We start from the raw sequence: 26,118 nt of genomic DNA on the forward strand, positions 1-26,118 counted from the left end.
GTGAGCTTTGGCTTTACATCGCAAACAATTTACTCGTACAGTAGGAGTAGGAATTACACAACATTTGTATACCCAGCTTTAGGGCTAGTGGGATGTGAGAGTGTTGCCTGACTAAAGTGAAACTTTGCCAGTAAATTTCTGCCCCCCAAGACCCTCCTTCTCCATTCTGATTTCTGATTCAACACTGACAGCGAGTCTCTGCCCTACAGACTATCCTGTGGCCTCCTCCCAGTCTCTTATCCTATCACAGCTTTACTGGCTCCTTTATGGCAGTGATGCATCAAAGCAGTTTTGTTACTGCCATGTGCCCAACACTAATATTGCAGCAGAAACCTGAACACTGCTAATTTTTTAATACAGACTAGAGGAAAACCCCAAATCCCAGAGCCTGCTACTGATGCTGCTTTCCTCTGTGGATTGGCAAAAGCCAGAGCTTTCATCAAATATGAATGAACATACTGTATACAGCATTCAGACTTACAGGATGTGCCTACCCTGTGGAGCAACATCATTATGCTGAATTTTTTACATTTCTATTTTTACTTTTTTCTTTATTTTGTAGCTGGATCTAAGCCCAACGTAGCTTTGACAGGAGTGCAGGAATTTCACAGCACTCCACTCACTCCAGGTCTTGGAAATGTTTATGAATCAGCAGAGTGAAAACAACAAGAAAAGTCCTTTCCAAATGGCCTCTTCTGACCCAGCCCATGTAGAGCACCTGCAGTGTTCGAGCTGTTTGCCTGACTACGGCATGAAAGAGGCCTGTGTTGGACAGTGGATCCTGGGCACACTGGTGCCTGTGTCTGCCCGTGTTGATGTGTCTGTGTACTGGATGTGTTTACGGAGACGAGCTGGGAAACGCTGGGAAGGCAGGGGGCTGTGGAAACGGGATAGAGAAAGTGAAGAAAGTTTTACTCTGGAGGATGTGATGACAACACTGTGCTGTATGATTAACATTCCTACCCATTTTATTCATTTCCGACAATTATGTGCTTTATGTACCTTAATTTCTTGACTTAGGTTTTAAAATTTCTATATGTACAAGGAGTGGGGAAAAAAATCGATTCACCTATGGATCACGTTTTTGTTCTTTACGATTTTGAAATTGATTTTTTAATACCAGAATCGATATTTTTGTTTCATTTGAGTCCATGCGGAGGTAGAAGGAAGTTACCGCTTTTATTGCTGTAGTCTGAGTAACGTGACGTCATATCCATTCTGTATCTGTCAACTAAAACAAACCGCAGCTGGCTGCAACGAGGATATACAAAACGACGGAGGGTCGGTGGGGATACAACCTGCACCCTCACATGTTAAATCCAAAGTGGTAAACACTACACATACAGTTAAGTATGGAAACACTTTGGGTTTCACACATTGCCAGGAAAAGCAGAGCTAGACATGATGGCTAAAGCTGCATGCTTACTCTGTCATGACAGGAAACGTAATCATAATGTGGTAACATGCAGTCAAGCCACTGTGTTCAAATCAGCCGACGCCACAACTTTAGCACACTCATATACTGACATTTATATTAAATGCATTCAAACGGCCCCCGATGGAGCTGAGCATTGATGTATAAAGACAATGGAGCTGACGGGAGAGCTAGCGATGGACTTGGCAAAGTTAGCGGAAGTAAACACGTGTGACTACGTCCGGTTTTCAAAATAAGGTGTTAACCATATACGAAATACATATATGGATATAAGATTGATTGGATTATATTCACCAGAAGTATAAAACATTACATATCCATTATAAATTATAACAACAATACGACTAATTTGTGAGGGAAATATCTTTATATTTTAGATTTTTGGTTTGCTGGAAAATATGTAATAAACAATGCCTGAGAATGACTGAGGAATTTATCTTCAGGACATCTCTGACTACATACATTTTTACTGTATTAATTTAGATAGATTTAGAGAGTAAAAGTCCCTAGAAGTGTGCGATTCAACTTTTTCCCATGGTCTAGTGTTAAAAAAAGTTAACAAAAATCACATTAAATTGTAATGTCGAATCCCAATACTTAAAAATCGCAATACATATCGCATCGGCATCTAAGTATCGTCATAGTATTGTATCAGGAGATAGGCGTATCGTCCCAGCCCTAATATTTACTCTATAGGCTAGTGCCATTTCATCTGCTTGTTTGTTCACACATTAGCAAATCTCACAGCATCTGCAGTGATATTTGTCACATAAAGTATAAATATATGTGACTCAGTGTATGTGCACATAATCTCTAAGCAGTCTAACCTTATGATAAAGTGAGCTGCAGGAGATAAGTGTGCAATTTAATATCCTCCCAAATTGTGAAATAGAAGGCGATGAACTGCTTCTGTGACTTTCCCCTGAAGCTTTATCACTCCAGGCAGGGTTTTTACATCTGGCTCTCTTTCTGCACAGGCACTCTGAAGTTGATTCTCAGCAGTCAGTCTCAGCAGCACATACTTTAGAGTCTGTCTGACAGGAGGTACGGACTTCAAATTGAGGCATTGTCACACTGCATTTCGACCTTTTTTGAATGCTTTTATAAAACTGCTATAGGAAGAAGAGATTTTATCTCAAAATATTTGTGTGTCACAGACTTAGTTTATGGTGTTAGGTCGTCACCACTTTAAATTGATCCATAGATCTTGTTGCTATGGCAGACTTGCTGCAAATGCAAATGGGATTTGGGAGCGAAGATTACTGCCAAAGCCTTTGTCTGATCCTGATGTGTAATTCCTCGACCCGTCCGGCCTCATTGCCTCAGAGCCTTTGATTACCACCATGATTGTTGTGTTATGCGTAAATCTTTCAGTCACAGCAGGACATGGTGGCATTATCCAACACTATGTCAATAGAGGAGACTAGCAGTTAGTGGAGCTAACAGTGACTTTAGCTGTCCCGGTGTAGCATGCCTGCCAGGCTTTTTCCGAATGTTGTTGACTACAGACCTTCTTTCAGCCTGACTACAGCCGGCAGCACACATCCAGTCCACCACCCTCATCTCCTGCACTGGCAGACTGCAGTGCAGTCTAAAACAGCCGTCATCTAATGCAGAGTCTGCTGGTATCCAGGCATCACTGACGATTTCCACCTCTCTCCTTTAACTCTTCATTGAAATCTGTTTTGTGGGACAGAGAGGAGTACAACAGCCTGGTGGAAGTGGTCTAGCTGATGTAGTGAGTAGGAACAGCAGCTAATTTTAGCTTTGCTGAATAAGCACACGCTCTGTCACCTGAATGTTATTGTGTTAGAACGAAGGGGTTTGTAATCCTCCAGTATGCTGTAATCTATATTACAATATGTAATGCTGTAATGCAATTACATTGTTTTTGAGTTCCCTCCATCATATTGTATTGACAGTTTTGTATTCTGGGTTTTGATCAACATAACGACTGCCCTCATTTTTCGTCCGTTGGCGGGGGACCACGCTGCCTGCTGGTTCTCTTGCTGGACATACTGGCAGGCTCCACAACTCCAAACAGTAGGCTGATCAAGAAACCACTGACATGACTCTGAAAAAACCGCTCTGCTCCCTCCCCGACACTCACTGCACCACAATCTGTCCTCTCACCGCTGGCTCTCCTTGATCTCAGTGTGATTCAGCTTGCACTCACCATATGGACTAACCTGTTTGTGTCACAATTGTTTCCGCACCGTGGAGACCTGCATAATGTTTTGAATATTCACAACCGAGGAGGATCAATGGAAGGATTTTTTTTAAATTCAGCTTACATTGGTACCCAGTCTAACTAGCTATGTATCTTGTTCCCCCCCAGCAGATGTACCTCTAATTAGCTCTGATGAAAGTTAATGCGATGTCTCCTGCTGGCCATGTGGGTGTAGCAACAACCACTGGGATATAAAAGCAACTATAGCTAACTTCAGGCACAACACAGAGGAATAGTTCACTCTGGCAGTACATCGTGCATAGTTGCTGACTATAAAGGGCCCAAATTAAAATCTGAGTGCTACGGAGCTGTTTTTAGTTCACACGGTTAAACTGAATGTAAGTTGGGATCAGTGGCTACCTCTGGGTCTGAAAAGTGAAGCTAATGCAGAAGTGCCTTAAACTTGCATTCTATCTAATAGCCAGCAGTTGCAAAAAGAAGTCTGATTGTATAGAAGTCTATGAGAAAATGAGCCTACCTCTCACTTGATTTATTACATCAGTAAACATTGTAAACCTGAGTTTATGGTCTCAATCGCTAGTTTCAAGTCTTCTTCAATACAGCATGATGTTTATTCAGTAAATTATGGTCCCATTTAGAGTCAGATAGACCATAAAGCAGGGGATGTTTTAGGGAGTGGCTACATTGTGATTGACAGGTCGCTACCACACCGTTGTCCAGTCTGTGTTTTTGTCTGAGCTTTGACTCTTTCACAGTGTGTTTTCAGTTTATAAAAGTTAATTATAACCATTTTGGTCGCCTAAAAAATGTCTTATTCAGCGTTTGGTTATACTTAGCTCCTCCCTCTCTGTGGTTGCAAATGACCAAAATGGCAACAGCCAAAAATCCAAATGGTGACGGCCAAAATGCCGAACTCGAGGCTTCACAACGGTAGTCCACAAACCAATGGGTGACGTCACGGTGACCACGTCCACTTCTTGACATCTGCCTCACTTAATTTCCCTGTTAGTTGGTTAGTTAGCATCGTGGTTCATACTCCCATATTGTATGAAAGTATTGGAAAAAAAAACTGATCAGTCATGAATGTTTCAATTTGTATCATTATACAGGATTGTGTGTATGTGCATACATGTTTTAGCTCTCAACATTGTCGATCACTTGATATACAGCGTAGCATCCTCTTATATTCAGTGCCAGTGCTCTGCAAATGCTGCAGTGTGTGTCCTTGGCTGAGGAATTCACACACTTAACCTAGAACATCTCCCATTTTTAGACCTGAAACACAACTAAAGTGAGTGGCTTTCAGTGACAGCCAAACAGATGGCTAGGCACACTAATAGGGGTTTTAACAGCAAGGACAAAAGAAAAAGGGACGTGGAGCCTCTCATATCGAGTATCTTAAAAGAAAGGTTAGCAGCTCAAACTGCTGCGATGACAAAGAGCTGAAATGGTCATAATCACACCTACAGTGCATGTAAGGAATTTCCTCATGATCTAGTAGCTGCACATAGCCCCGTGTGGTCATGTGAGACCAGCCGACTGTACCCTTTGACACATGCAGTTCTCCATCTGACATAATTCTTGCCCCTCTCCAATATACACGAACAAAAACAGAAATGTGACAATTACTCACTTAGATTCAAGTACATTTCCAGTCCAGTGAATTTGTTGTTGCTGCTGACTCTGCAGCTTAAGGACACCGGGGTTGTTGGTAAACGAGGTGCTCAGTCACTTTTCCTGACATTATTTTACTGTTGGCCCAGCGATTTGGCATCTCTATCCTTCAGACTACCACTACTGTAGGGAGGCTGCTAGAGAAGCCCTAGTGGGGAACGGCTGTATTTTTAATACCTTATCTTCATGCAGAAATATTGGCTGTAGAAACCCTTGTTTGCTACAACACAAAGGAATTCCACCATGGCCAGACAATTATGGTATTTCACTCGGTCGCTATGGGATGTGTAGCTGGCGGTTTGTGGGGAGCAGCTGCCAGGCTTTACTATGCTGAATCAGTTATTCTAGGCAGAGAGTTTTTTTGTGAGTTTTTTTGCATATACGTGTTTTATTTCAGGAGTTCTCATATTGCAACTGTGTGGTGTTGTGTCCAGTCGTGGCATTATAGAATTACTAGTGCAGTAACCGTTCAAAACATGCCTGCTTAGAACAGGCCGAAAGCTTGGCCTCTGGCAAGGGCAGACTTTACCGTTAGGCAAGGTAGGCAACTGCCTGGGCCCCCAACTTAAAGGGCCCCAAACAGTTATAGATGTATTATGATGTTTGGATATATATTCAAAATATTGAATCATGCTACTATTCTAACTCATCGTACCGAAATAACTTACAAAAGGCCCCCAAAGCACGTAAAAAATATGGGAATCAACCCCATACTACTTACTGTTTACTTCTACTTCAGAAGAAAACATTGTAGTACTACATTTAGCTGACAGAGAAATTACTGGTTACGTTGCCGATTCAGATTTGACTCACCCATTCAATCCTATGAAAGCTGCTCACTGGGTGCGTACGCTGAAAAAGCCTCCCCGGGCTTCCTCACGCTTCCACGTTTTTGTACCCATAGAGCATGCACACTATAGTCCTTCTCCAGCCGAGCTAGCTGAGAGCATCCGTCCGAGACTGACTAAGCTGGCTGACTTCTTGTTTACTCCCCGCACACATGAATGGGGTAAAATAATTTAATCGTATTTCTGTATTGCTTTTCTGGACTTCACAAATGTTATCGTACCAATTGGATCAAATTCTGATAATTAAAGGAGTCATTTCGGGCGGTTTGTGATGCTCCACTGTTTTACGACCGCAGCACACAGAACTGTGTTAGTGAGCATGTTTGCTCACAGATCAGTCTTCACAACACACAGAGTTACTCTCCAGAGATCAACAATGCAGTTGTGGAGTTGTTCCAGAATAAACTGGCCATGTTCATAGTAATGAAAGATTATATCACCCAATGCAGCAGTATGTCTTTTTAATGTGTTTTTAATAGTTTTTGGATGATTACGGAGCTGGAGGCATAAGCTAAATCGGGTCACAGCCAATACTTGATTTTAGGATAAATTTACTATTGATTTTGGTCTTATCATTTGCTGATAGAAAAAATAAAAAGGGGTTTGTGCTTGTTAAATTCAAGGCTTATTTAGAGTACATTCACAACATGATTTGTATGTACGTAGTACGGTGTACTCATTCCTCACACTTTTAGAAACAAGGCTGACTTGTACGTCTCTCGACAGGATCAGTTTTGGGAACGGGCAGATGGGAGATAGGCCCACTCATGCTGCCCCTAAGTCTGCTCCAGCTGCTTGGAGATATTACGCTCCATGTGTGGTGATTAATAGGTCCTCAGGAACGCGTCATACTTAGTTTCAGCTGGGGTAGAAAGACTACTCGGGCACCAAAGAAGCAGCCAGTGATGAATGCAAATGCTTCCTCATACCTACAAGCGCACGCAGCCTGCGTTAGCCCCTCGGGTGACTGATGGTGCTCGCAACTGTGATTCAGTATTCACTCTGCTGGGTCAAATGGGGATTCCTCACTGTGACCCAGATAAGCTGTTTGGCTTAAGACTTGTTAAAATGATTTATTATATATTGGTGTTAGCTGTATTGTTTTGGCTTTTAATGCTTTATCTATAGCGTTTTTATCTCTCTTCATCCCAGTACTGCTAGGAGACCTGCACTGTGAAATGGCCTAGTTAGTTTGTCCTGGCCAGTTCAACAGCACAGCAGGTTAACTTTACTGGTACACTTTACTAGTAGAGTATAGTATACTGTATATGGTGTCAATGTTGTTAACCTTCCGATGTGTTATTCTCTGTGTCTCATCTATGTTTCCTTTTGCTTTAAATTAATCTCTTTTATTTTGTTTGTGAACCAGACATTAGTCAGTAAATTTTGTTGTGTCGTCTATGTTCTGTATATGTATTTTTATTGTTGTTCTGTTTGACTCTAATCTCACCATACTCTTCTTGTCTTATAGGTGAGCCGAGCAAGTTTGACCCAAACTTCAGAGGGCCTGTTCATAAGAGGTACTACACATACTCAACATCACCACCTTTTGTTTATAGTTGTTGCATCTAATAATGTAGCAGTGTATAGAAAAACTAACATTTACTAAAAAATGTTTAATTGCAATGCACAAATAAGTTACTGCATTACAAAAATGTTGACAAACACAATTGAGACATTTTGTCATCACCAAGGTTATAATAGTGTTGAATTTTCAATTAGTTTTTATTTTAGTTTAGTTTTGACTTTTCAATTTAATTTTAGTTTAGTTTTAGTTAGTTTTCAGAATGTGTTTGCTAGTTTTATTTTAGTTTCAGTTTTTCAGAAAGGTTTAGTTTTAGTTTTTATATATTTAGTTTACAACAGTTTTAGTTTGTTGTTGTTAGGGTCAGCTATGTGTGTGACATAGCGCCATTTCCTGGAATGTCAAGTCCGTTCAATATCTGTGTCTCGAGAATGACGATAATTCATGCTGTCTCCTTTTTTTTAATTTACATTCATTTTTATTTTGTTTTTATTCCTTTTTAACCAGGCAATATCGTTTCAGCTTAGTTTTAGTTTTTATTTTCTTCATTTTTATTTAGTTTCAGTTTACTAACAATATTTTTTGTTATTTTTTTTTTAGTTTACTATAATAACCCTAGTCATCACTGAAGATAATAAAATGAAAATCCATTCACTTAGAATGGAGGCAGATATCTCACTTAACTTAAATTAATTCAAAACTATATGCACACTCTTTTGTTGTTGGTTTTTTTTATTCTGGTGAACTGACCCTTTAACTATCAGTCATTATCTTCCGTGTATATAGATTTTGCCCATTGTATAATGTTTTTGGCGCACGCTCAAGTCGGAGCACTGATAGATTGATCATTTGTCATGCCGCGTTAATAAAGATTGAGGCCGAGCGCTGGCAGGTCTCTCCACTCCACCGCACAAATCAATGGCCATAAGTCAAGCTGGTGGCTGGAGTTAGCCCAATGACACACACTATTAACCAGCCAGATACACCCAAACAGATGTAGTCCACACATCAGCGGAGCTGTTGCAGGGAGCTGTCTCCTGTTTTTCAACCAGCAGCTCAGTCACACTTCTCCTGATGAACTACAGCCTGCTGCCTGCCTCATGAGGGCTACAACTCTATACACGTCACAGCTAGTTATTGTTCGCACTATGCCATCATTTATATACAATATATTGAAAATAGAATACGCAAAGATGAAGATTCACATGAAGTTGGCCACTTTTGTGATAATCTGGGGTCTTAAAAGTGAGGTCACATGCCAAAAAAGATTGAAAAACCCTGATGTAAAAAATGATAAATGATCCTCATGTAGAATCACAGAACTATAAACTTTGGGTTGAGAATTTTCCTTCCAAAAAAATATATGGGATATTTCAAATTAAGTCTGATTTCTTTAGCACAATGAGGAGCAGAATTTTGCAAAGAAGCAAAAACCCTTCAAGGGTGTCACCATGGGCTCTTTTTTTTGATGATTTAGTCATTTTCTGAGGTAATGTAGGCTCTTATCTCTTTTATGTTCAATGTCAGTTTGGCAGGCTGCTGTGAAGGCATGTTTTAGTCCTCCTGTGCCTCTTTATTCCACCCTCTCCAGCCCATTTCACTGCTACAGCTGGGTGAAGGCACCAAGGATACTTTGATGTTTCTGTGGCTCAGAGGCTTTTCTTAATGAGAACTGGGAGAGAACCGACTCTGTGGTCGTCTTGTTTTCATGCAAGCTCGGTGCCTAAATGAAGTAACTGTATCGGTGGTTATTGAGCAGTCCTCTAAAGGATGTACAGAAGTGGATACGGTGTAGTGTTAATTCAAACTGGCTCCAGCTATAAACAGTTAAATACACGGATATTATCGGTGTCAAAAATATACACAGATGAGCTACAACTGCACAACCGTATTGCAATGTAGTAATGCCTTTTATAGTGTCCTGTTAAATGTGCAATCTCTAACAAATTTAACTACAAATCAGTTGCTCCCTGCCGTCATAGCATGTGTGACAACCTGGGCGGTCAAAGTTAACGCGTTAATGCCACTAATTTCTTTTAATGCAACTTGCAACAGTTTTAAAGCTAGAGTGAAGATACTGGTATCATATGAAACTAGAAAACCTAAGAAATCCATTAGTACCAACTATATCATACTAGCGTGTCGCGAAGGAGGGTGAATAACGCTCCGAAATTGCGCTTAATTTTGGCGAGGAAAAACTGTCATGGCCATTTTCAAAGGGGTCCCTTGACCTCTGACCTCAAGACATGTGAATGAAAATTGGTTCTATGGTTACCCACGAGTCTCCCCTTTACAGACATGCCCACTTTATGATAATCACATGCAGTTTGGGGGAGGTCATAGTCAAGTCAGCACACTGACACACTGACAGCTGTTGTTGCCTGTTGGGCTTGAGTTTGCCATGTTATGATTTGAGCATATTTGTTATGCTAATTGCAGTACCTGTGAGGGTTTATGGATAATATTTGTCATTATTTTGTGTTGTTAATTGATTTCAAATAATCAATATATACTGTACATACATTTGCATCAAGCAGCATATTTGCCCACTTCCATGTTGATAAGAGTATTAGATACTTGACAAATCTTGCTTTAAGGTACATTTTGAACAGAAAAAAATGTGCGATCAATTTGCGATTAATCGCGATTAACTATGGACAATCATGCGATTAATCGTGATTAAATATTTGAATCGATTGACAGGCCTAGTGACAACTTACCCAAAGAAGTGTTTGTCAGAACAACTGTTCACTTTGTCCAATGTCCCTCTAGGCTCTTGTGGCTGTGAGAAACATCCATTTAGTGTGCAAATCTGACCCTCCAACTATCCCTTCCCATAAATGTCTGTTACAAAGCAGGGACAGACTGGCAGATTCACACTACAATAGCACCCATGCTATTCTGTGGCACTGCTGCCATCTGTGTCACCTTGGCTCCCTCAGAATATCAGCCCTGCAAATATAACACTGACACAAAAGTTTCTTATTGCACTGACAGAGCTTCCAGTATTCATTTTTTTCTTTCTGTCAAAGCAACACTGCCTGCCAGTGCACTACACAAGCAGGGCAATGCTTTGGTCCCTTTGGTCCCTCTTCACATCTGAAGAAGCCAGGTCGGGGTCCGAATAGATTTGCAGTTTTGGATGTGGCCTGCTTTTCTGAGATAAGAGAACGAAGCAGAATTGTTTTCACTCCCCTCTCACTTTGTCAGCTTCCCTTCCACCTTTGCATGCTTCAAAGGTGACTTTGTATTAGCACTGTGGTGCTGCCGTGTGCACTTTGTCTTAATAATGCAGTCCTGGTGTCTATATGAGGGAGTTGCGGAAACAAGACGGCTCTACAGTAACACATTACAGTGGAGGAGAGGCAAGGTCGGCTTTAGACCCCCACCCCTCAGATCTCCCCCTTTTAATCATCTCTGATGTGTTGCTGAGTGATAGCTAACTTATCTTCCAGCTAAAGGATGGAGAAGGATTCAAAGACAAGGAATGCAACCATTGCCATGGCAACCCTGACAGCTCTTCCCCTTGTTCTTTTTTTTGAATGTAATAAAAATGGTACTCCCTTGTCTCCCTTTGTTAATAATATGCACAATATCAGCAACAGCTTTGCTTGTAGTGTGGCAGGTTGTCTTTATACTCCACAGTCAGTAAAACTGTGGCTGTCTTCACCAGGCAGAGCTGTGCCCACTTAAGCTGCCTTTGTTTCTCTATTATCTCTCAAAAATAATTGCTGTGCTTCCAGAAAAAACAAATGCTTTTGTTTTTTTTGTCACCAAGTCCCTAAGCCTTATTTCATAAGGGCCAACTGCTCTTTTAGACTTTTGTCATCCAGTGTCATTTATTGGAGCTTTCACCTGATGTTGGGATGTTTTCCTGAAGATAAAAAGCAGAAATTCTGTGAGTGGAGATGTCACATTTTGAATTTGCAGGTATCTACAGTTTTAATGTAGTTTAGATGAGAACAGTGATAATGGAGTCATTTTATTGTGAAATGAGAAACGAGGAGAATTAGCAGCCCTGCTGGGACAGAAAACATTCACCAATCCTCTATATTGCTAACAAACCAATCTACCAGAGCAGCCTGTTAACATAGATTGCGAGCTTTACTGCAGTTATTAATGCAGGACCATAAAAAGAAGCTCTTAAACTTGCACGCAGTCTGGGTTAATTTGCAATGCAAGATTAAATTACACAGTTGATTCTAAATCTAAGAGGCGACAGTTTAAATAGTTGTGTCTGTTACTTGTTTGCGTCTTACAGTATTGTAAATTAATTAGGGCTGTCAAAGTTAACGCAAATTCGTTTTAACACCACTAATTTCTTTAACGCATAATCGCAGCTTACGATTTTTAGGTTGTAGCGGGCGGGCTCAGTTTAAATGCTCGAGTAAAGATACTGGCATCATATGAAACTAGAAAAACCTAAGGAATCCATTGGTACCAACCATGTCATATATATTGTCATTTAGATTGGCTTATAATATCTTCACTCTGTCCTGCTGTGGGTTGCTTTCTGTGTACAGGCAGCTTTTGAAAATTCTGACTAAGTTCCCAATACTCTCAAGACAGTGGCTATAGTTAAAGCTGCAATAATCAATATTTTTAAATCAATCATGGATCAAATGACTGTGTGTAATGTAAACTCTGTTGAATGATATTGTTGGAGAGAGTAAGGTTGCTAACTCTCTGCAAAACTGAGAGAGAGTAACAGACATACACACACACAAATATTAAAATGTGGTAGCTTAGAAAGCAGGAAGCAAAAAATGATGCCCCTGAGACCCGCGGAATCGCAGGTGATCCCGACCGACTTTACTGTCTTTCAGAGGCTGTAGCTGGTTCAGTTTTAGAGCTAGAGTGAAGATACGGATATCTGAAACTAGAGAACCTCAGGAATCCATTGGTACCAACCATGTCATACTAGCTTGTCGCAAATTAGGTTAAATAATGCTCCAAACTTGCGTTAAATTTTTGGTTTGGGGTAGGTTATAGTCAAGTCAGCACACTGACACACTGACAGCTGTTGTTGCCTGTTGGGCTTGAGTTTGCCATGTCATGATTTGAGCATATTCTTTATGCAGTACCTGTGAGGGTTTCTGGACAATATTTGTCATTGTTTTGTGTTGTTAATTGATTTCCAATAATAAATATATACATAGATTTGTATAAAGCAAGCATATTTGTCCATTCCCATGTTGATAAGAGTATTAAATACTTGACAAATCTCTCTTAAAGATACATTTTGAACAGATAAAAAATGTTTGATTAAGTTGCGATTAATTAATTGTTGATTAATTGTGATTCAATATTTTAATCGATTGATAGACCTAAAATTAATTAGTGTCTATTTAAGCTATTTTATCTCTCTTTGTATGTGTTGATCTGTGCGTGTCAGTGTTCCAGTCTCTCTTCACTGTCTGCTACTTAATCATGAAATTGTATTTGGGGGCTGAAGAGCAGCCTGTATAGAACCATGTAACCATGCTGCATACAAAACAAGGACAATCCACTCCTCAAAGAACTACACAGAGGAAACACTGTCACATCTCTGAGCTCAGGCCTCCTTTTGACATTGGCTTCGCTCCTCTGGATGAAAGAGGAGGAGGGTTGAAAGCTGGAGGAGATGAGGGTCTCAAGTCAGTTTGTGTAGCGTACGGTGTAAGAGGGAGGCTACGTTTGTCCCTTGTATGGTACTACTGGGCACAGTGGATTGAACTTGGCTTTATTCAAGGCTGGGCTCAGTGCACATGGTCTGAATAGTTTTGAAAGAGGGCTATGAAGGGGCTGGAGCTGGACTGACAGCTTCTCTCAGGGTGGAAAGGAGGGGAAGAAAGCTTGTTGTGGGAGAGAGAAAGTGAGGAAGGAAAGAGAGAGAGACTCTGAGACGCTGCTTTAAACTAGCAGGCTGAGGATACTGTGGAGAGAGAGAGGCAATCTTCAAATAGCTGTCTCTGTGCCTGTGGGACAGTTAACTCTGGGGGGATTCAGAGTCTCATTAGAAAGTCAGCAGACCTCCACTACAGTTTCTCTGAAAACACAGTATACAGATGACACCTTGTTATACCTGGTAGCAAATGCTGCACCCAGATATAAAGCTCAAACTCACTTTCTATACAGCAACTCTGCCATTATTACCAACAACGAAATGGTTAAACACAAGATAAACATTTATTTTTCCTTAAGATGAGGCAAACGTCCCTGGGGACGCATTAGTACATGTATTTTTCTCATGATACTGATTTGGACAAAGGCATTCAAAAAACAACCTTTCATATAAAAAAACTTATTTTTCCCTTATAATCTTTCCCGTGTCACACCTCTCTTATTTCTTCTCACACATATTTTCCCCCCTCCAGGAGCTGCACTGATATGGTTTGCTGTGTTATCTTCATCGTTGTCATCGTCGGCTACATCGCTCTGGGTACAGTGGGTGAGTTTGACACACTGATTTTGACACGCAACTATACACACAAACAGGATGTGATATGTTCTGGTCTGGTCGTGAAGTGAAAACTGCATGTCTGTGGCAATAATTTGACAAAATCTTAATTTACCACAAACAAAATGAGCCTGATTTTTTTTTTGTGTGTGATTCATTCGTGTGTCAGTATATTTTTCCTAACTCTTTTTGTCATGAGTACTTTCACACAAAACGCAAATATTAAACAGCGAAAAAGTGAGGTACTTCTTTTCGGAACAACGTACATTTTTCTGAGCTTTCGCATCGCAAATAAAGGCATCGACGAATCACGTCATGCGGAATGGGTTGAGTTGAACCTGTATTTATGAAACAACAACACAGAGGCTCCGTAGTCCGAACCAAGACGACAAACTTTATTACTCTTTTCAACCTTGACAGAGGCAGCAGACCAGATCCTCTCCTTCTGTTCTTACCTTTCACAATAAAAGCCCTAGACATATATTCGCAGGCGAGTATTTCGCATTTACGTGTCGTTCGTCACGTCCCCGGTGTGTAAAGGCCTTTAAGGAGAAAATAAGCTGTTTTTTTTCTTTGTTTGACTTAGTCATAATTTCATGTTGGACTATTCACCAAAATGTCTGATTGTTAAAATTCCTGGGGAGTTGAAAAATGCGTCTCCTCCAGAGAACAGGCTAGTCTTTTTATAAGTGGGAGTTTCACCACAACATGCAGCTTGTATGGCTCACTCTGGCTGAGTCTTGACTTGAGGGGATCGTGTTAGTAAAGCTGTTTTGATTATCCTGTTGAGTTTTTTTGACTGGATGACCAGTGATTCCCTCTGGCTTCTCATTTCATTCAAATTTCCTGGAAGCCGTTTAGTTCACTCAAGTGTGACAGAGAGTCCACTTTGTCTGCAACTGACTGAGGCCATGCAGCATTGTGAATCTCCCCATCAGCTCTCCTTTTCTTTCTGCCTTGCCTCAAGTTTTTCTTTTTCCCCCATTTAATGTTCCTTCCTTTCTCTCTTTCTACTTTTATTTCTCTCTCTCATTTTTTTCCGCTCTGCCACTTTTCTTTACCCCTTTCTCATAAAAACACATCCTGTTTTATCCAAGACACCTGATTGCTCATTTCTTTCCTCCCTCTTTCACACCATAGACTCTATATAAGAAGTAGAATAAGACATTTTTAGGCGACCAAAAAGGTTATAATTAACTTTCATGAACTGGACAATGCCGTGGTAGCGACCTGTCAGTCACAGGCCCTGTTCACACCTGGTATTAACATGCGTCCTCAGTGATCCGATCACAAGTGGACAGCTCTAAGTACAGGTGTTAACACACTCAAGTCGCATTGAGGACGCATTGAGATCGGATCTTTGAGATCACCACATTCAGAGGTGGTCTGGGCACATATGACCACATTCTTTTAGCAGTGTGTACCGCCTACTCTACTGACGTCCAGCTGGGATCCGCGGGATCACCGCGCCCCTCAGGTTAACAGACAGGCAGACACGGGCGCTTGTCAGCATGGAAACGGCCTCTGTGCTCTACTGTATGTAGACTAGGCACGCGAAGTGCATTATTATCATACTGTCGGAGATGTGTCGGTGTTTTTGTTCCGCTGCTTTGCTCGGAGCTGACACCCGCCCGCCCGCCTGTTCTCGGTCCTCCCGGCTCTCTGGAGCTCTGTACCCTGCTGTTATCTGGCAAATCCAGCGGTGCCGGCACCGGCAGCGCGGAGGTCCCCGGGGACCGCCGGTACAATAACCTTTTATTTTGATGTTGATATAATGTACAGGAATTAACGTATACATAATATATATAACAGCTGCTGTATTAGCTGTGTATTTACGACGTGTTTATTTGCATAAGTGGCCACTGAAGACGCATGTGGAGACGCATTTTAATGCCAGGTGTGAACAGATGTTCTTAAAGCTGTCCACTTGTGATCAGATCACTGAGGACGCATGTTAATACCAGGTGTGAACAGGGCCACAAGGTAGCCACACCCTAAAGCATACCCTGCTTTATGGTCTATTTGACTCTAAATGGGACCATAATTTACTAAATGGACATCATGCTGTATTGAAGAAGACTTGAAACTAGCAATTGAGACCATAAACTCATGTTTACAATGTTTACTGAGGCAATAAATCAAGTGAGAAGTAGGGTCATTTTCTCATAGACTTCTATACAATCAGACTTCTTTTTGCAACCAGAGGAGTCGCCCCCTGCTGGCTATTAGAAAGAATGCAAGTTTAAGGCACTTCCACCTTTGGCTTCACTTTTCAGACCCAGAGTTGCCCACTGTTTCACACAAACATATGATGTACATCACAAATAAGGGGAAAATGAAATTCCGATGCTGTCACCAAAGTGCCGTCCCTTGCAAGCTCGTTGTCAGCGGAGTCACGTCTCAATCTGGGCATAGGGAGGACTTACTGTTGCCCAATCATTTAAAAAGAGCAGGAGCCATGACAATGGATGTGACTTCAAATACACACTGACATGTCTGCAATCAGCTGAAGAACTCTCTGTTCTTTCTGTATAATTTTTTAAGTTTCATCATCCTTGTCGTGTCAAAGACTTGTAGACTGCCTTTGTTCAGCACAATCCTTCATTGACTGGCAAGGTGAAGGGCCTGCTGTTGTTCAGGTTGGGCAAACAAATGAAACACAAGAATTGCTTAGTAAATTGAATTTCAGGGTTACTGCTACTCCTATCTAGAGAAACGAAACAAAACAAATTAAACTGGATTGATTTGTTGTTGTTTTTTAATCTCTGTAGATGTTTCTTCTTAATTAACTTGCATACATGCAATCCAGATACACTTCCATTGTTGTCTTGTTAATTGTTTTGCTTTTTTCACCTTGGTGAGTACACAGAGAGACATACACATGGCCTTGGCCTGATGGACTCATAGATTTGAGAGTTAGATTCTTATAGATTCATATAGGACCCTCTTTGATCCAGCTGTACTTAAATAATCACGCAATACGTCTTTAGGTAGCTGAAAATGTTCTCTGTTTTATAAACAAGACTCGGTCAAAACCGAGTAGATGTCTGGACCGTGTATGGTCAGTGTGTGAATTTGTGGCTAAATTGTCACACAGATAGTCAGTGGTCATGTCCATAATGTGAAATCCAGCGGTTCAGGTCCTGCGAGGACACTAGGGGACACGCTGCTCCACTCAACTCACCGTTCAAGTGATGACGTACCATACCGTGGAATGCACCTGATTGGTCCCTGGTTTTCTGCTCGCCGTTTCAAACAGGAAACAACATGGTGGCCTGTTTGTAAACTTTCTGTTATTCCGTCTAAACAATCCACCAAAATCTACTTGTGAAAATATTTTAAGGGAAAAATAGGGTTTGCCACTGCTGAATCTCGTTTCATTTTAGAACTAGATCGCCTAGTTTGACTGATTGGTCCAAGTTTCATGTTGATGCGTCGTGTTGGACAGGATCATTTGCATAAAGGACTGTTACCCACCTTTTCATTTTGAAAGAGCAACGGCCAATGAAGAAACTCCAACACTCCACCGACCAATCGTGTAACTTCATCACTTAGTCACTCAGTCAGTCAGTGACAGACTAGCTGGCCCTCTGCTGTCCAGCCAAAAACACACAAGCTCTCTGACTTAGAAAGCATGTGTCATTTTGGACCAAAGGAAGCCTGAAAAAGAGGGTAGTATTTTGACCAGTGGCCTCGTGTACTTCAGTAGGTCGTTTCAGGAGTGTGTGTCTGGTATGGTTACGCATTTTAAAATCCATGCAGTTCAAACAAAAAACTATTGTGCCGTGTTTTTAGCTTGGATCCATGGTGACCCCAGGAAGGTCGTCTATCCAACCGACAGCTTCGGTCAGTTCTGTGGCCACCCGAACACCCCCAATGCGTGAGTGGAAAAATATCTTTTCTAAATGATTTTACACTGGAATAATTATGTTCCCCAATTTGTCTGTCAGCTTCCCGTCCTTATCTTTACTCACACAAAAGGATTTGACCACAATACATGGTGATAGTTTGAGATTAATTAGGCTTTACTGCACGGTACACTCTCTCTCTCTCTCTCTGAGTGTGTGTAGGTGTGCATGTGTGTGTGTGCTTAAATGCTTGCTGATAAAACATTGCAGTAATGGACTGGTGTCTCAGTGTTTTTTCAATCCTTCTAATCAGACTCCTGTCTTTATCTTCATCATTTGTCTCCACAGAAACAAAGCCATATTATTGTACTTCAACATGTTGAAATGTGCCAATCCTAGCGTTTTGATTAACCTCCAGTGCCCTACAACCCAGGTAAGAGACTGAATGAAGCCATTTCTACTGTAGCAGCACATTTTTGCTCTGCTGTATGTTCCCCTCCAACCTTTCCTCCACGCTTGATTATGCAAGATTGATGGGCTTTCTCATTAAGACAATGTGTTGCCTCCTCCAGATCTGTGTCTCCAGGTGCCCTGACAGATTTGAAACTCTCGCGGATGCACGGCCAAAAACCCAAAACTGGAGATATTACAAGCAATTCTGTAAGCCGCGCATCGGGATCAGCAGTAAGGTGAGAGACTGTGGTTAGTGGTCCATTAAGTCTTTTTGCAAACTAGATGAAACTATATTTATTGAACGCCATGCCTCTTACGGATGCAGTGCTCACTACCTATTGTTTTGGAGACCAGGACATGTATTACACCTAGGTGTATATTCCAGTTTGTCACTCCATTTGGGCAGGTCCTGTACATGTGCCAGGCAAAAAGGGCTACTTAATTACAAGAGCTGGACTTTCTTCTTCTTCTGTTGTAGACACAGAAAATATAATTGTACAAGAAATATTTTTTAACCCCCTGAGACCCGACTTTACTGTCTTTCAGAGGCTGTAGCAGGCTCAGTTTTAGAGCTGGAGTGAAGGTACAGATATCATATGAAACTAGAAAATCTAAGGAATCCATTGGCAATGATGTAATGCTAGCTTGTCACAAATAACGCTCCAAAGTTAGGCTAAATTTTGGCGAAGAAAAACTGGCATGGACATATTCAAAGGGGTCCCTTGACCTCTGACCTCAAGATATGAGAATGAAAATGGGTTCTATGGGTACCCACGACTCTCCCCTTTACTGACATGCCCACTTTATGATAATCACATGCAGTTTTGGGCAAAATATAAAATATAAAAAGTAATCCACCCTCAGATTTCATCACTTTTATCTGCACAGTGGTTTTAATGAAGAGCTCATTTGAATGTGCTTTGAGAGATGGCCGGAAGTGAGCTAGCAGCCGCTGATGCACATCACAACCCCGTTCTTTCGGCTGGCAGCCGCTCAGTGGCGGTGACGTTGGCGCGCTGGTGTGTAAGAACCAGAAAGTGAGGTGGTGTGTGGGAGCACCTCACAGCTCAGTCATACTGTTTGATCTGAATCACTGATTTCCCTTCCCACATCATCCCAAGTATGACAGTGTTACATCAGATCTGACTCTTTGGTCTTCAGGAATGATGATATTAATAAAACCACCGCTAGAATTGCTGAAAGTTAACCATTGCTGAAGTTAGATCTGGAAGTAAGATTATTATTCTGAAAATAGGAATTCTTTTTATTTTTGTGAAACATACTGATGTCCTTCAAGTGGCTGATGATAATTATTTTGTTCACGAGACTAAACTATGAATTTATGTTACTTTTTACGTAAGAAATCCAAAATGTAATATAGTGTTTAATGAGTACGAACTTAAGTGAACTGACTTATTGTTAAGTGTGAATTAAAATCATTGTTTTTCCTAACACAAATTATAAACGGCAGCGAGGCACACAAGATTTTACATAAAAGCAGAAACCTACGGGGCAGATTCAGATAAAACAACAGAAAGATCAGTTAATTGAATGGAAAAGGCCCTCAACTCCGTCTCTAACTCTGATATATAACTAGGGCTGGCAAAGTTAACGCGATAAAAATTGTTAACACAAATCTGTTTTAACGCCACTCATTTCTTTAAGGTATTAACGTACCTTTTTAAGGTTATAGTGGGCTTGTAGTAAAGCTTGAGTGAAGCTACTGGCATCATATGAAACTAGAAAATGAATCCATTGGTACCAACCACTTCATACTAGCTGGTCAAAAAGGAGGTCAAATAACGCTCCAAACTTGCACTAAACTTTGGCGAGGAAAAACTCTCATGGCCATTTTCAAAGGGGTCCCCTTGACCTCTGACCTCAAGATATGTGAATGAAAAAGGGTTCTATGGGTACCCACGAGTCTCCCCTTTACTGATATGCCCACTTTATGATAATCACATGCAGTTTGGGTCAAGTCATAGTCAAGTCAGCACACTGACAAACTGACAGCTGTTGTTGCCTATTGGGCTTGAGTTTGCCATATTATGATTTGAGCATATTTTTTATGCTAAATGCAGTACCTGTGAGGGTTTCCGGACAATATTTGTCATTGTTATGTCCATATTTGCCCACTGTAATAAGAATATTAAATACTTGACAAATCTCCCTTTAAAGGGACTATTTGTAACTTTCAGAAATGCTTCTTAACAGCGACACCTGTGGCCGTGAAACCAACGAAAGTCAACGTCTGGCTCGCGTTTGTGCTCGCTCTACAAAGACATGAACGAGCATCGCTCAAAACAGTGAGGCGACACACGTCAGCTAAAACCACAATATCACTCTATATTTCACATGCTTGGCAGTAATGTTAGCTGACCAGACGAAGGTCTCTCCATGAATCAATGCTGATACTGTGTTTGCTTCTCCTGCCTCAGGGCAGGCTGAGGCAGCGGCGCTCTGCAGCAAGAAACTCGTCTCCCTCCGCCCGCAGCCGGAGTGAACAGGGAGACACCGGCACCCGGTCGGTAACGAGACGACAAGGTTTCTCTCTGCAGAGTCCAGTCACTTTACAAGACGCGGGAAACCTCTGTTGGTCTGGAGGAGCTGCAGCATTTATTTCTGCACAAACGTCCACTGTACATTCACTAGATATTCTCAGAGCTAAACTAACTCGTCTGCAGTGTGGAGTGTGCGCGCGTTCACATCTAGAGGTGTAGCGAGTACGCGAGAACGCGCGCGCGCTGTCTGAGTGAAGGCGAGCAGGCAGAGGAGACGAGACAGCGGCCACACGCGAGCTCGCATATGCGAACGCGCATGTGTCCCGACCCGGTACATTTATACGCTTAGAAAGTTACAAACAGTCCCTTTAAGGTACATTTTGAACGGATAAAATATGTGCGATTATTTTGCGATTAATTGCGATTAACAATGGACAATCATGCAATTAATCGCAATTAAATATTTTAAATGATTGACAGCCCTATAGATAATACTATGATCAATATCTTGTTTTCAATTGGTGTGTTGTCTCCTTTATTTCTCTTGCAGTCAGCTGCAGAAATCCTACGAGATGAAGACTGCCCGTCTATGATCGTGCCAAGCAGACCTTGTAAGTGAATCTGAATAACTGTAAATACAGCAACACACAATAACTCACTATTTGTTTGCCAAACCACTAAAGAACAGTAAAAATGTTTAAAAATGTGTTTCAGTCCTTCAGCGGTGCTTCCCTGATTTCATTACAAGAAATGGAATTTTAACTGTAGGCAACCAGACCACTTTCAGTGACGCTGACAATAACAGGAGAAGTGTCAACGACCTCCAAGAAGGTGCCAGGTAAGATCTGCTTCCCTGCAACGTGAAACTTTATTCTTGTTGTTCAACCAAGTTAGGTTTTGCAAATAGAAAAGTCACGTACATTAGATTGAGAATTGGCATTCTCGCTGTACTGTACTAAAAGAATATGCATAAATAATTTACTCTGTAAAATGAAGTGTTTTACTGTTATACTGTCAATAGGGCTGTCAACTCTGCACCCAGAGGGCTCTGGACAGATTTTACAGGGTAGGACGAGTGGGCATGTCACTGACGTCACTGATGCCCAGGAATGTGTCCAACCACATTCAGAGTAATTTGCATGTTTATTGCATGATAACGCAGCTTTACCCACAAGTTCGGGAGTAGAACTTCAGGGGTTCCCACAAGCTTACAACAGCTGCTTTGTAAATCTACGCTATCAACATGCTAATGGAATGAGATAGCTTTGAACTTTGGCGAAATCATGTATTTAAACCAGTGAGCTGATATTATAACATACATGATTGTGTGTTTGCCTTGAATTACCTTGAAAGATAATGTGCCTTAATGCTTTTCTTTTCGTAGCCAAGTAACTGCCATTCAGCGAGGAGTGAAAAGGTCTCGAAAATGATTTGTTTCAGCTTTTTAACTTTGCCTCCGCTGTAGCCAGTAGTTTTGTATAGACTAACCCTCCCTCTTCATTAAAAACATTCTGTTCCTGCTTCCCTCCACCTGCAACAGTGGACAGGAATCAGAACAGATTAATACAATTGTCTGTGGCACATATCTACCTCAAAACATCCAGTCATCTACTACCTTGGGTGTCAAATAACATAGAGAGTGATGTGGTGCCCCCTGGTGGTCATTAGGTTTGCTCCCTTGATGTAGATGTGAATGCAGGTTTGCATAACAGTGCTGGATGTGATCCAAACTCTGGCCTATAGACAAGGTTTCAGTGACCTTTAGGGAGCTGAATAACAGCTCTTCATTATATGGTTGGTTTCAGAGCTGCTCTCAGCGTTCTGTTTGTCCTATAGCAATGTTAGCTCGTCCTCTCTCCCTCCTCTGTCTGTACTTTAGAGATTTATCTGAGTCATAGGGCAGTGTGTCTGCAGTCAAACTTGTTCTGACATTGCTACCAGTCTTGTAGTTATATTTTCTCTGTGGAGATCTCAACATCACAATACAAGTCTGTTTCTGATTTCCATCACCAGAGTTCTTTAGATACACTGATAGAACAGAGTGCTGCAGGAATGAATCCTAAAACCTGGAAATGAGTTAGCTTTTTAGCACTTCTGGTTCCCTTGTCTCAAAGTCGATGTTTTTTTGAATGGGTTTTTAGTTAGATGACTGAAATAAGATCTGTGGTTAACACAAGCTTAAGAGATTTTTACGTGTTGTTCTACAATATGAAATATACAGATAAATACCCTATTTGTGAATTTTTATGCCTTTATGTGTCTTTAAAAAAAGGCGGTTTCTAACAAGTGGCTAAAGGAGACAACTAAACGCCATCACGCCAGCTCGTCCGCCTTTACAGCCTCGTATTGTATACTCGCGCTCATGTGACTGTGGTGTAGTTTGTTTATAGCCTAATGTTAGCTTTGTACCTCAGGTGATTGCACTCACACTTCACAAATCATAAAACTGGTGTTTTCATTTGTGAAGATTATCTTATGGAACAAAACGTGTAAGCATTATAAACGTTTGTTTGCCACAGAGCTTATTTTTTGCAATAACCGAAAATCCAATGGCAAAATCCCATTTGCTTTTTGTCGAGGGAACCAGGGCGATACTCACTTCTTGGTTGTCCTACAAAAATATGTCATCCCTAAAGCATTCTATTAGACAAGACATATGTTTGGTTTTATGCTGAATCATTTGTCTTTGGTTGAGATTTTGTCTTTGCCTTGCAGGGAAAGGTTAAGTTAAGATTTGAGGTTTAATAAAATAAAGATGAATTCAGGTGACAAGTAAAACAGATAAAAAGAAAACAATACAATTTATATTGAGTCTGTTCTGTTGAGTATTTGCAGCACTTATTTAGTTTTTATTGGTTATCGAAAACTTTACCTGCACTATGAACAGAAATAAATGATCTGACACATCCATTAATATGTGCTATTCTACTACCGTAGCTGCTCCTCTGTATCCCATTCAGTAACCCGCTGCTGTACCATTTACCGCTATACTGAAGTAACTATGGCTCCGTAGCGCTTCAGTAACACTAATGCTGTTTTTTGGCTCTTTGATATGAAACTTGCAATATTTTTCTCCAGACCCTCATAACCCAATACGTAGATCTTAAAGCTGAGAATGTCAAAAACATTTTTGAAACTGTATTCATTTTTTTTTCAAAGTAAGAGAAATGAAAGATAAATAAAGTGTCAGAATGTTTTTGAGAAACCCTAATAAGTACATTTTTGGAGGTAGTAACACAAATCTCTCTGTGTCCTTAATAAGTCCTGTTTTTGTCACCTCTTCTCTTTCCAATCTCACCTTGTTACTGCATCACAGAGGTATCACCAATCTGATGAATGCCAAAGAAATTGGCTTGAGGATCTTTGAGGACTATGCAAATTCCTGGGACTGGATCCTCATGTAAGAATGCGCTTTTGGTGATTTTCATGTTTTCACCTCTCTTTATGGATTATGTGCTGATCTGACCCATCAGTGAAATAAATGGTGAAAATCTTTACCCTGTAACTTTTACATCTAACTATAAAGTGAGGAATCTCTGTCTGTGGGTATGTGGGTATGTCCTTCGCGTATCTTGATATATCGTTCATCCAATCTACTTGACACTTGGCAGGTGTATTGCCCAGCACCCAAGGGAGTGCAGTGTTGAATATGGTGCAATTTGGCCAGATGGTGGCACTGTAACTTTTGAGCCTAAAGTCTCAGAAACAAAATTATGATTGATTTTCCGCCATTTTGAATTTTGTCTAAATCAGATTTTTTTTGCTACTCCTCCTACAAATTTTGAGCAATCGTCACCAAATTTGGTACAGAACATTTCTTCTGGACAAATGCGGAAATAGTTACTTTTTTTGATGTTCCATACAGTTTTGCCATAGCTGGCCTTCAAAGTTAGCTTAAATGCTGTGGGCAGGGCTTATATTACAAAAAAATGTCATATCTACTGAACGCTTTGTGCTATTGGGACCACAATTGGTGGACATGTGTATATATGATATCTGAGTGACCATGACAAATTTCGTGCCATTTGGCCAATAGGTGGCGCTGTAGCAGCATCATCTAACTATAAAGGAACGATTCTCTCTCTGTATATGTATGAATTATTGCCCTTCACATATCTCGAGAACCGTTCATCCAATCAACTTCACACTTGGCGGGTACAAGCAGCCATACCGCGGTTCTCTGCAACGCTGCAAACAGCACTTCTTGGGGCCAAGCAATCGGCTCGTTCTGGATGGGCACGCGCTCCAAACGGGTACTGCACTAGTGCAAATAATTCCTACTGTCCTACTTGCTTGGAATTTACAACAGTAGGCGATTCAACTAGCACATGATGAATTCTTATATACAGAACATCCCTCTAAATTAGTTATTTAAGTCTAATATCAGTACTTTACCAGTCAAATTCTGGTCAGTTCCCAGTATGTATATGTTTGTGTTGTTGCAGTGGTCTGGTGATAACAATGGCGGTCAGTCTGGGCTTCATCCTGCTGCTGCGCTTCACTGCTGGTGTGCTCCTGTGGCTCATTATCTTTGGTGTCATCGCCGCGATCGGCTTCGGTGAGTATTCACCATAGACTCTTACCTCACATTGCCAGTGGCTACTGATAGTGCACATGCTGGAGATGTTGCCCACATGTTTTACATTTGACTCCTCACCCATCTTGTTCTGTTGTCATGGCAAACTGTGGCAGATTTAGATTCGTTGTACCTTGTTGCATCTTTTCCTGGCTTTCACTCTCTCTCTCGGTGTCTCTCAGGTATCTGGCACTGCTACTGGGAGTTCAGCACTCTGAGCGGGAAGCCAGGTGCTAACGTCTCCATCACTGATATCGGCTTCCACACAGACTTCAGCATTTACCTTCAGCTCAGCCAAACGTGGCTCGTCTTCAGTATGTTGTCATGCACTACTTCACAATTTCTATTTTAAAAGAGATTTAGAAGATTTTAGAAACTTTTTTTGCTGTATTAGTTGAAATTCTCATTACATCCCAACAGCAATCATTAAATCAAATGCTCTGATAAAAGAAAAAAAAATCCAGTATCTGTGGCTGTCGCAGGACTGTAATAAATCCGTCCAATCATTTCATTCGGCCCGACGCTGTTCACATTCATTAATTTATGTTCGTAATGATAATTTGGGGGCAATGTCTTTGGAGGGAGGCCTGACTGTCAGTGTTGCTGACTTGGCGACTTTTTCGCTGGA

General features: G+C 41.1%; 1 protein-coding gene across 6 annotated transcripts in view; it reads left to right on the plus strand.

Moving 5' to 3' along the window:
- The window catches only part of slc44a5b (solute carrier family 44 member 5b), a 52,619-nt gene that overhangs the window by 15,170 nt on the left and 11,331 nt on the right, over nucleotides 1–26,118 (plus strand). For 2 of the 6 annotated variants that reach the window (XM_037770055.1, XM_037770056.1), the window contains exons 2-12: nucleotides 7,620–7,668; nucleotides 14,030–14,103; nucleotides 17,908–17,992; nucleotides 18,309–18,393; nucleotides 18,533–18,649; nucleotides 21,465–21,525; nucleotides 21,629–21,752; nucleotides 21,936–21,980; nucleotides 24,231–24,314; nucleotides 25,360–25,472; nucleotides 25,673–25,804. In XM_037770055.1, coding sequence (XP_037625983.1) covers nucleotides 7,620–7,668; nucleotides 14,030–14,103; nucleotides 17,908–17,992; nucleotides 18,309–18,393; nucleotides 18,533–18,649; nucleotides 21,465–21,525; nucleotides 21,629–21,752; nucleotides 21,936–21,980; nucleotides 24,231–24,314; nucleotides 25,360–25,472; nucleotides 25,673–25,804 — 969 coding nt within the window. Of the gene's footprint in view, nucleotides 1–7,618; nucleotides 7,669–14,029; nucleotides 14,104–17,907; nucleotides 17,993–18,308; nucleotides 18,394–18,532; nucleotides 18,650–21,464; nucleotides 21,526–21,628; nucleotides 21,753–21,935; nucleotides 21,981–24,230; nucleotides 24,315–25,359; nucleotides 25,473–25,672; nucleotides 25,805–26,118 lie in introns of those variants that run through there. The other 4 variants (XM_037770057.1, XM_037770058.1, XM_037770060.1 and 1 more) reach the window with 3 other exon arrangements.

Source organism: Sebastes umbrosus, chromosome 5 (genome assembly GCF_015220745.1).
Source record: "Sebastes umbrosus isolate fSebUmb1 chromosome 5, fSebUmb1.pri, whole genome shotgun sequence".
Classification (NCBI taxonomy): domain Eukaryota; kingdom Metazoa; phylum Chordata; class Actinopteri; order Perciformes; family Sebastidae; genus Sebastes; species Sebastes umbrosus.